Source organism: Pleurodeles waltl, chromosome 3_1, assembly GCF_031143425.1.
Source record: "Pleurodeles waltl isolate 20211129_DDA chromosome 3_1, aPleWal1.hap1.20221129, whole genome shotgun sequence".
Lineage (NCBI taxonomy): Eukaryota > Metazoa > Chordata > Amphibia > Caudata > Salamandridae > Pleurodeles > Pleurodeles waltl.
This window is the reverse complement of record NC_090440.1, coordinates 640,791,446-640,803,982: the sequence shown is the minus strand read 5'-3', so window position 1 is coordinate 640,803,982 and position 12,537 is coordinate 640,791,446. Positions and strand designations below refer to the sequence as shown.

The following is a 12,537-nucleotide window of genomic DNA, read 5'->3' as shown; positions in this document are numbered from 1 at the left end:
AGAGCCAATAAATGAGCTGCACCTTGCAATTGGTTTTCATTCTATACCGGGTATGCAGCAATTCATTTGCTGAAATATAAAGAGTGAAAAATAGGTACCAAGAAAACCTTTGTATTTCCAAAATGGGCACAAGATAAGGTATTGAAAAGCAGTGGTTATTTGCACATCTCTGAATTCTGGGGTCCCCATACTGGCATGTGAATTACAAGGCAAAATAGACATCTTCGTTCCACACTGTCTTACATTCGGAAGGAAAAATGTAGGGAAAGACAAGGGGCAATAACACTTGCTCTACTATTCTGTGTTACCCCAGGTCTCCTGATAAAAATGGTACCTCACTTGTGTGGGTAGACCTAATGCCTACGACAGGAAATGCAACATGGACACATCATATTTTCCCAAAGAAAACTAACGTGGTTTTGGAAAATGTCTAGATGTGGATTTTGGCCTCTAGCTCAGCCGATACCTAGGAAAACCTACCAAACCTGTGCATTTTTCAAAACTAGACAGCTAGGGAAATCCAGGATAAGTTGACTTATGGGGCTCTCACCAGGTTCTGTTAAATAGAATCCTTTGAAAACCTCAAAATTCGGCCCAAAAAATACTTTTCTGCACATTTCAGTGACAGAAAGTTCTGGAATCTGAGAGGAGCCACAAATTTCCTTCCACCCAGCCTTCCCCCAAGTCTCTCAATAAAAATGGTATGTCACTTGTGTGGGTAGGCCTAGTGCCGGCGAAAGGAAATGCCCCAAAACACTGTAGACACATAACATTTTCCCAAAGAAAACAGCTGTTTTTTGCAAAGTGCCAGGCTGTGGATTTTGGCCTCTAGCTCAGCCGGCTCTTAGGGAAACTTAGCAAACCTGTGCATTTTGTAAAACTAGACACTTAAGGGAAACCAGGATGGGGTGACTTGTGGGACTCTCACCAGGTTATGTTACCCAGTAAAGAAAGTGTTGGACTCTGGAGAGTAAAATGTACTAATCCCACTCCAGTGTGTAAAACACAAGGGAAATGTTTGGACTCAGGAGAGCTTAAATTTACTATTCCCACTACAGTAAGTGCAGCAGTAGGGAAAGTGATAAACTCAGGAGCAATAACATTTACTATTCCCACTCCAATGTGTACAATAGTAGAGAAAGTGTTGGACTCTGGAGAGTTAAGTTTACTATTCCCACTCCAGAGTGTACAAATGCAGGTAACCTGTTGGACGCAGGAGAAGTTAAATTTCCCATTCCCACTCCAGTAAGTGCAACAGTAGGGAAAGCGTTCGACTCAGGAGGGGTCAGATTTATTATTCCCACTCCAGTTTGTACAACAGTAGGAAAAGCATAGGGCCTAGGAGAGTTACATTTACTATTCCCACTACAGTGTATGCAACACTAGGGAAAATGCTGCACTCAGGAAAAATTATATTTACTATTCCTACTCCTTTAAGTACAACAATAAAGAAAGCGTTTGACTCAGGAGGGGTAAAATGTACTACCCCAACACCAGTGTGTACAACAATAGGGAAAGTATTGGACTCAGGAAGAGTAAAATGTACTAGTCTCACCCAGCGCAACATGATGGAAAGCATTAGACTTAGAAGAGGTAAAATGTACTTTTCCCACTCGACAATGAAGGCATGGGAGGACCAACATGCGCCCCAGCCACAATCCACAAGGGCTTATTCGCCTTAAGGCTCTATTTTGTGGACCTTTACCTGCTTTTCTGCTGACCCTTCATGACGGTGTCCCCACTATAAAAAGGTTGGCAAAAAGGCAGATCATAATACTCTTGGCGCTGCCAATGCCAGCACACCACCATTGACCTCACCTGTCTCTACCACTGCCGCCACAGTAGCTCAAATGTGGGCAGTGGTCTTCTTGTGGTCCAACTGCACAGATCATAATCAGACGTCAGACCACCAAGGAGGTGATGGTCGAACCACCAAAGATGATACTGCGGTCCCAAAACTGCCAAAGTCCTAATCAGCCCCTAAATCTTTTCATTTTAACAAGAAATTAAAAAGTAACTTTACTATTATGAATTTTAATAATTATTAGCAATTAACACAAATATTATTAATATAATAGAAGTGACACAAATATTATTACTATAATAAAAATGACACAATATTGCCACAAATATAACAGTCAACAATTAAAATGTAATAAAAATAAAGCATTAAATTAACATAGGAAATAATTAAAAAAGAAATTTGAAACAAAACTGAAAACCTTTTTTTATTTATAACTACTTGAATACCTTCCCAACATTACTGTACAAACTAAACAACACAAACCTAAAATATAACAACATAATTATCAATTAAAAAACAAAAAAATAAAGTAATAATTATCAATAAATTATGTATTAATTAACCTCCAACCTTATAAGCGTAAAAACACAACATATACCTAACATATAATCTAAAAAATATAATAATTACACAATTTACAAAATTAATGATAAATTAAATAATTAATTTACTTCCCACCTTGTTCCACTATTAACCCCACAGCCCACACTTAAAACATTCAAAAATAAATAAGAGAATGTACAGAATTAATTATCAATTAAATAGTTATTAATGTTTAAAAAATAATTATTAAATAATTATCATTCATTAACTTTCCATCCTGTACCCCTACAAAACCCACAACCTGCACCTAAAACTTAACTGAAAAAAAATAATAATTAGAGAATATACATAATTAATGTTCAATTAAATAATTAATAATAATTAGAAATTAATTATTAATTAAAAATAAATAAATTACTTCCCACCCTGTACCCCTACAAATCCCACAACCCGCACCTAAAACTTAAATGGAAAAACATAAATAAATTATAGATTTTACATAATTGATGACCAATTTAATTATTAATAATAATAAAAAAACGAATTACTAATTAATTATATATAAATTGTTTCCCACCCTGTACCCCTACGTAACCCACAACCTGCTACGACACTAAAAATTAAAATAAACAATTAAATTAAATTTGAAAACACAACTAACAATTTGCAAACAATATTAAAAAACATGAACAATATTTATGAAAACAATTTATAACATACAATTTAAACATACTAAAAAAGATAAAAGTAATAAAAAATGATACAAAGGACAAAGATAGTTTTGCAAATGACATAAACAACATAGACATTTTTAACATTGATATTAACAGTATAGATATTTTTAACACAGATAATACTTACCTCTAAAATCGATATTCTTGTCAACGATATTCCTGCATCACGATATTTGTGGATAATGATATTTAAAACTCAGTATTTCTGTAGTAATATTAAACGTTATATTTTGTCTGAAAACCACGTTTCATCAGATGTTTTTTCACAGTGAAGAGGGTGTTTAGTTTAATACAGTAACATCACCCTCTTTAATGATTCCTTTGAACAGAATAGACAGTCTCTGTAGAAGCATTAGCGGAACAAGCAGGCCCTGCGCAACTACATTTCAGCATGCTATACATTCTGCATGATACACTTTCATCAAACAATGATCGTATCTCATACTTTTCTGTAACAGCAGTCTCTTTAAGGGCCTCATTACGAGGCTGTCAGTCTTCAGACCGCCAACCTCGTGGTGGTGGTAGGATCGCAGCATTCCAGTAGGTCCAACTGTCACATTACAACCCAGGCGGTTGGAACCCCTCAACATTACCATCCCCACCAGGAACATTGTTCCGACAGGCTGAGGACGGTTGGATTCTTGGTCAGCCACAGTGGCGCTGAACTCAGCTCAGCCGTGCTGATCACAACTCCACTTTCTGCAAACCTTTCCATGGCTGCCTAACCGCCATGGAAAGGCTGGCCGAAAGCCAGTGTTGGGGCCCACAGGGGGGCTGCTACATAGCCCAAGACCATGTTGTAGGCAGTGAAGGGGCCCCCCTGCCCATCACCCTCAAAGGGTGCCATGCTGGCAGCATCCTCCCAGCAGCATTAACGGTCCCGTGGTGGAGGCTCCAATGTCATAATGAGGCCCTAAGTGACAGCCCAACAGAGAGCTAATATTTTGTGAGGAACTTTGGATAGCTAGTACCACCTGTGTTACATGGCTATGTAAAGAGCAAGCTGTGTACTGATATCTATGGACAGAGTTAAGGGTATCTGTCAAAAGCCTCAGTCAAACACAAACCTGTGTAACAACATTTTACCAGAGGGGAGATAAGAGATACTTAGGTTTGAATTAAGGTGAGAGGTTTCTGATATGGCTTTGTACAGAGTGATTGGCTCATTCTTTTAGAAGAGTGTTTCTCTGTTAGTAGGTCTGTGGATGTTATGGCTTGGGTGTAAAAGGGTTTAGTGACAATTTACCAATGCACAAAGGTGTCTCCTCTCAGAGAACATGGTGCATGAATGGTTTTAAGGACACCAAAGTCTCTACTGATACCTCTGATGAGAGTAATGGGTTAGGGTCTCATTAAGACTTTGGCAGTCCAAATGATCCAACAGCCAAAGCCACAGGGAGGAGATTGCTACGATACCGGCAACCTCCCCTCCTTCATATTACAATATTTTCACCAGCGGAAACAGTGCCACGGCATTGGCCTCAGCTCCCTTGAGGTAGCCGAGTTCAATGCCATGGCACACCAAAGCCCTCTAAATGCACACTGTTTACATAGCAGACAGTGCACATTCCGAGGGTACTGTCGGGGGGGCTGCATTGGCATTCCACTAGTTTTTTAATGGCGGTGACCCTGCCATGAAAAGGTTGTTGGAAAGAGGACTCATGATCAGCACGACGATGCTGAACCATCATGGCTGATCACGACTCCGACCGCCACCACCCAGCTGGGATCCATGATACTGGTGGGGGGCACTCCCCTGGCAGTCTGAATGCCAGCGTTGTAATCTGGCAATTGGACTAGACTGGTCTCTCAAATTAGACCTTGCAACAAGATGGCCAGTGAAAAGACTAGGGTGTAAAGAGAAACCGCCTCTCCACTCACATCTTTCCCCGGGTCTAGCAGTATGCCTAGTAGGATGTGGAAGGTACTCACCTCATATATAAGATGTCCCTATTGCATAGCAAGTATTAAGGGCACTGGCCTCTCCACTGAGGCCTCTCCCCAGAGCACTAATGATTTGCCTGTCCAGTGACACACATATGAAGTAGTGTGCAGGGAAACAGTGTCTTTTCCACTAAAACCTACCTCCAACACAACATTGATGTGCCGTACGGTGTGGGCAAGGAGTGAACACTCTACTGACACCTCCCCTTACAAAAACAGCGATACGTTGTGGTATCTATGAAGGGAGTGGTGTGTTCATTAACATATCTTCCCAAGGTGAGAGATATTTGTAGTAGGCTTTGAGAAAAACTTACCTCTCTGCTCATATCTTTTCCCATGCTGACAAATATGCATAGGGGGCTGTGGGGAGAAACTACACAATTTGCTGACTCATCTCTCGTGCATGATAAGTCTGCACAGTAGAAAGGGAGGAGAGAATGACCCCTCTTCTGTGATCTCTGTCTTGGATAATGGGTGTGCAAATTATGGTGTTAATAGGGGCTCACCTCTCTGGTCGCAGCTCTCTCCAGAATCACAGATGTACAAGTAAGATGTGGAGATAAAATTGCCTCCATGCTGAGAAGTCTGTCTTGCATAACAACTATACAGACCACAATATGGAAACACACTGCTCTGTCAGCCCAGACATCTCCCCAGAGTAGCATATGTGCAAAGTAGGCTCCATAGTGATGAATATCCAAAGTAAAGTATAAAATGGATTATCCTTTCTATCACAACTTTGACTTTGAGAACAGGTGGGCATATTTGGATGTAGGGACATATTCACATCTCCTTTAGGTGTCTCTCAATGTGGACAGATATAGGTTGTGGTGTGTGCACATGGACATACCTCTCTGCTAAAACTTTACTTCATTCATAACCATATATATAGTAATGTGCAAAACAACTGTCCTCTCCACATGACATCTCCACCATCTGATAGTGTGCAATTGAGTATGAATGTGTGCTGTTCTCTGTGCCAAGACTTCTCTTTTGTATTAGAAGTCCCTATATTACATTGAGGACCAGGCTTGACCTATCTACTGAGACCTCACCGTTGCATCACAAGTCACCGTAGTTGAGTATTCAATTAATTGGCTTCTCCATTAACAAGTCTCTGTAGCATAAATGATGTGCATAGTACTGCATAAGTAGGTATACATGCAGGAGCAGCGCTGCAGTCCTTGAAGATGGACCTTCCAATTCTAGTGAGCATTATAATACTCTAATAATTTTCAAATCTATAACAATAACTATTGAGCAAACAAATCGGTAGTAACTTCAAATGGTTTTATTACAAAATACAGTTTAACAACATTGCACATCTAAGCAACTACATTAACAAAATATACAACAACTTTAAAACAAACAAAAGAACCAACTTTACTAATTCATAATGTTTAAATGTGTCTCTGATGAGCAAACACCAATGACTCAATTATTTTTCCTTTATTTGACTACTGGATTTTGATTTCCATATAATCTTCTTCCCTTCTTCTCGTCCAGACACCCTAGCCTGCTAAAGAATCTTTAGCTTCACAATTATGTTTATTTCAGGCTAGTTCATAAAATAGTGTCAGTAAACCTTATATTCAAACTTTGTAAAAAGCAGTTAAGTCATAGAGGTAAAAAAAAGCAGTATATAGTATCCATTCATTCACAAAGCCTAGATTGGGCAGAGTTAGCTCATTCTGCCACACTAACCATCTCCTTGGTATTTCCATGTCTTTTTAACTGGGATATACTGTGCCTTCCCAGGTACTTGCTGCTCAAGGAGACATCAACCTAAATAAAGGCCTTTTCTGCGGCTTATTTAAGCAGATAATCTTTTATCAGAAACAAGTAGAGCTCACATGTCCCTCTAGGCAGCAGGAACAGAATCAGTTCTTCAATTCAGTTTTTTCCTGATTTTCTACACAATTACTGTCTCATGTTTCTTTCAAAGTAGATATGTTATGTTTTCCTCCTCCATATATTGTGTGACATTGTACTTTTCTTTCTAAGAACGTCTGTTTTTCATGTTCTTCCACAAAAGACAAAATAACCCCAAAATTTAACATTTGGTACTGATCAATAATTGATGACAGTGATAGTTCACTATATTCTCTAATATGTTCTACATTTTTCACTCACAAGCACATATTTATATGTACTGTACCACTAACTTGCTATTCCTTTCTCTTGGAAAATTCCACGCCCTCAAGCAGTAAATTGTTTCTCGAACTATAACATGCCATCAAACATGGCCCCGTAGCAGTTCATAAAGTAACACATTCCTCTGGAGACGCCATTCCTAACAGTGTGCACAGTGATTTACACTAGAAGTACCAATATCTCCACTCAAACATCTCATAGGGGTAAACTATGTGTACAGTAAGGTTCATAAAAGACTAGACATTGTATTTCCATTATATAATTTTAGAGACACTGCCTTCTTTACTTACAACTATATACAGATTGAACACTTCATTTCTCAACACAATGTGCCATAGTTGCTGATATCTCTCTCTACATTCTGATGTGTACTTCTCAAATGTTTTATTGAGAAATCACCTCTACAAACAGCTTTTCACTCAGCGAACCTTGTGTAGAATAGGTTGACCCATCTCAACAAACCTCATAAAGTAAATAATTAAATTACTGAACTTGGAGCTGTTTCTTAAATTCAGCTGAAAACATCAGTCTCTTTCAGGTCCACCTTATGTGTGGATGGACTTGCTTCTCCTGTCAGACCTCTCTCTCAGATGATGGGTGTGTGTAGTAGAGTGTGTGGAGGGACTAACCTCTACATTCAGATCTCTTTCTTAGTTGATGTATCTGTATAGTAGTATGTGGGGAGGGATCTGAGACCTCTCTCTCAGATTACAGATGTGCATAGTAGAGGGTGTGGATGGACTGGCCTCTCCTCCTTTGATACCTCTCTCTACGACAGGCGTCTTCAAACTGGAGGGCAGGTCCCACTTGGGGGACCTCAAATGATCCTGGAAGAAAACAAATAACCTTCTACTCATCACAGTACTTATCTCTTACACACCTCCTCAACGAAACAAGGACCACAATATTCATTCCTGCTAGTAGAGTGTATTGAGAACTCATCTGCTCCTTTTTATTACTCATAATCCCACAAGAGTCTTATAATATTGTAAAATTTAGTTTAAAACAATATACAATTATTTTCATGACAATACTTTTCCCTTAGATACCTACTCTCTAAAATTAGTGTAACATCATCCCTTTCAGCTGCCCCCTTATATAACCTTTACGCTTCATTTCCACAACACCTGCAATATTTCACAGTAAACAGTAATGGGACCAGTTCATTTCTAAAATTCCAACAGCCAACCAAACAACGCACTTGCTGGACTCACAAGAGGGTTGTGCTCATGCAAGAGTGTGAAGGCTCACAGGAAATATTGGCCTCTTGAACAATCACAGGGCCCCATTTTTCAAGTTGTGCTCTTGCAGAAGGCTCCCAAGAGTCTTGCAAGCTCTACTGCCAAAATATACAATTACATTTGATCTTAATTTCTCAAAAACTACTGAAAGACTTTACACAAAATCACTAAAAGCACAGTCAGTATACCAAAATCCAGCTTCCTGCCAAATTTGGAGTTATTCTGTTCAGCAATTTTTGTTATAAACTGTCTTTAAAAAGTGGGGAAATGCGTGGGGATTTTCAATTTTGGGACTCCCCTTTTTTCTTAGTCCCCTCTCAATGGATCAACCTAAAGGCTCCCAGGATGGAGCTGAGTTGGATTAACTTTTTTTGGAGAGTTTTGTGAAGATTCATCAAACAGGTCCAAAGTTATTGTCTCAGGAAAACAAGGGAGGGGTGCAATCAGACTTTCAGACATGCACAGTGGCGGTTTTATTGACGTAAAGTAATTACAATAGAAATTCACTGAAAAAAACACAGATTATAGGGACGTTATAGTTAGGAAATTGAATAAAAAAAACATAGTAATGCACTTAAAAAAACAAAGGTTGAGACGTTATAGTTAGGTTCACATTTTACTGGCACAAAACCTTAGAAATTCAACAGGTACAATGATAATTATCTCAAATAACTATAAATCACTCCGAAAGGTGACTAACTCGCGCCCTCGCCATACAGAGCTAATTACCCCACATATTGCATCACTGATGACATCTTTTATGACATCATTGATAACATCATTGTAACATTTGCAGTAAAATTATTGAGGGGAAAACTGCCTATGGCGGAAGTGCGAGTTATAGTTACCTTAGGGAGCTATTTATAGTTATTTGAGATAACCATAACTGCTGACGTTCTGTGGTATTGTGCAAGTAAAATGTGAACCTAACTATAACATCCCTGTAGCTTTTGTTTTTTTAGGTGAATGTATATATGTATATATATATATATATATATTTATATATTTATATATATATATATATATATATGTATACGGATTTACAGATTTGGTGTATACAGATTTGGTGTATACTCCTACCCACCAGTCTGCACCCAATAACTTGATAACGTAAAAAGTTCAAAAATATATAATTTATTAATCAATTAAATAATCAATAATAAATTTAAAAATTATATTCAAGTAACTTCCCATCCTACACCCCTCCACAACTAGCACCCTGGTACAACACTATAAACTACTATTAGCAATTATTATACAAACTATAAATCAGTTAAAATTTATGAGCTTTGTTTGAAAATATTATCAATTATACAAACTATAAATAAAATTAATATATTAATCAAAACACATAAAGATAATTAGGGAAATATATTTTTTACAACTATATTATTGAAAACGATAATTACAAAAACAATATACTTGACAGCAATATTACTTACCCCCAAAAAAAGGATATTCTTGACAACGATATGTCTGCATCAAAACATTTTTGCATCACAATATCGTTTTCCAAATATGTCTGTAACTCGATATTTAAAACTCAATAATTGGTCAAAATACCAATGAGACAGGATTCAGCCTGCCTCCTAATTCAGCTACTTCAGGTATGCATTAAGGCCACAATAAATTGGCTAATGGTTCAGTCACAATGCCAAACATGCCAGTTGAAAGAGTATGTTACTCTTTGACAAAAAGTTACAACCAATCAAAGTGAATTTTATTATTAAACTCATGTTAGTGTGCAATTTCTGGATCTAGTGTACAGATTGCGTAACATGGCTCTCACTATGGGGGTCATTTCGACCTTGGCAGGCGGCTGAAGCCGCCCACCAAGGTCTGACCGCCGGGCGGCCGCCAATGAGGCTGCACACTCGCCGCGGCCATCAGGAGATCCCCACTGGGCCGCAACACAGGAGCCGGCTCCAAATGGAGCCGGCGGTGTTGTGGCCGTGCGACGGGTGCATTGGCACCCGTCGCACTTTTCACTGTCTGCATAGCAGACAGTTAAAGGCTGCACGGGGCCCCTGGGGGCCCCGCAACTTCCCTTTCCGCCAGCCTTTTCATGGTGGTGCAAAACGCCATGAAAAGGCTCGCGGGAGGGGGACTCATAATCCCCTAGACAGCGCTGCAAGCAGCACCGCCCTGTAGGATTACTCCCGCCGGGACTAAAGGGGCGGGAAACCGCTGTTCCCGGCGGTGCGACCGCGGCGCTGCTGCCGCGGTCGTAATACCAGGGATTTCACTGCCAGCCTGCTGGTGGTGAAATCCCCCACAACAACCCTGGCGATCTTTGACCGCCAGGATTGTAATGACCCCCTATATTCTTTCTTACTAAACACCTTAATTTATTCAACAGAAAGTGGCTGCAAAATTACTAGAAATGTCTGCGGTATGACATGAACAGGTTTGCCACAGCTGGAAGTATGCAATGGTAATGGGGACTATTACTCAAGGCCATTTACACCATTTCCAGCCCATGATTTTCCTTGGCATTTTCAGACTGTTATATGACTGCCACCAAGTATGTGGTAATAGGCTAAACAAGGGTTCCACAAACGTTAACACAGAGCATAGTGCAAGAAAAACATCAACACACACCAGTGGTAGTTACAATTCAGAAAAATATCTACCCCATGATATAACAAAAAACAGGTGGGCTTACTGAAAGGATGTACACATATGAACAATACAAGATGTCCCTCAAACGTATACACTAATGTCCAGATTGATGTCTCCCAGACGCAGTCCTTGAATACGTTTCTTCACTACCTATCTGTCAGTGAGGACTCCTGCCAGAAACATTAATGTTCTACCTTCCATTTTGCTTTCGGATCTGAAAAGCAGGAGGATTCTTTCTGGCATATCATCTAATTATTGGTGTTCATTGTTTATGTCATCAAACTCTTTTATAACAGAGATTTTAGTGAGGGTTCATTTTGTCTTTTAAAAATGCTGTGCCTTCTCAAAGATGGACAAATAATTAATTGACTTTATCTTCAAAGGTGTAAGGTGAGGCACTGCATATGACCACTGACAGAAGAGATTTTTATTTTGAAGTGTTAAGTTGGGTTCATTGGGACCACAATCTGCACATTTCTGCAAATAACAGGCATTTCAACCTCAAAGATATCAGCATGCGTGGCCTGCCAACATTTATCCTGAAACTCAGCAGTTACCACACATATTAGAATTAACCTCGCTGCTCGTAAAGGGGTATCTTAACTATTTGAGAGGTGAGATGGCACGCACAATTCTTCTCATAGTTTGATTTTCCAGTGCTGCTGTTGCAAGACATTTATGTGGGACACGTCAGGAGAGTGGCATTTACTCCGCCTACATGTTGGGAGATTGGACAGAAGATTTGTGTTATACTCAAAAAATGCTTGCCTTCCACACAGCAGCGATCATTATGTTTATTTCTCAAGCTGCTTCAGTTTGAACTTTCAGGGACACAGACATGACATTTCATTGCTATTAAAGTATCTTTGATACCTAGATTATTTATGTTGTTTTTTTTCTCTGGGAGGAGCACAGTGGGGAGGAGGGCAGTGATTAATCTATATGAGTTTTTAAGTCAGACAGTAAAATTGTCACCTGATCATTTAACCTACACCAATGTTATTCTACATTTCTTTATTTCAATACAAATACATATCAAAGTACCAATGTAATTCCCTTGTAATGCTTCACATTTCCATACAAACATCCTTTGAATCTAGACCTGTTTGCATTGCGAATGCTAGTTAAAAGGGGATTCACACTTTTTATCTACAGTGACAAGAATTATGCACTTTGAGATACTTCCTGATGAAAAAATCATACTGGACATTGTGGATGTTTAAAATAAATTTCCCTATATCATGTGTACCTTCTGGTTGTATTCCAGATTGGAGACTCCTGGGAAGTCGGCTGCCAAATATGCAATTGTAGTAATTTGACAAACGGTTTGCCCGCAGTGTTTTGCAACAATAAAATATGTAATACACCTTCACCAAATACATGTGGTCCAGATCGAGAAGCAGTCCAGCTGACAGATCCAGATGACCCATGTTGTCCAAAGACAGAATGCCGTGAGTATCCTACTTGTTTTTTATGATAATGTTACTTCTTTTGA

At 39.1% G+C, this 12,537-nt stretch overlaps 1 protein-coding gene across 1 annotated transcript in view; it reads left to right on the top strand.

Annotated features, from left to right (window-relative positions):
• LOC138284407 (mucin-2-like) overlaps nt 1-12,537 on the top strand; it is a 1,933,778-nt gene that overhangs the window by 1,475,360 nt on the left and 445,881 nt on the right. The window contains exon 59 of the mRNA XM_069223144.1: nt 12,310-12,493. Coding sequence (XP_069079245.1) covers nt 12,310-12,493 — 184 coding nt within the window. The remainder of the gene's footprint in view (nt 1-12,309; nt 12,494-12,537) is intronic.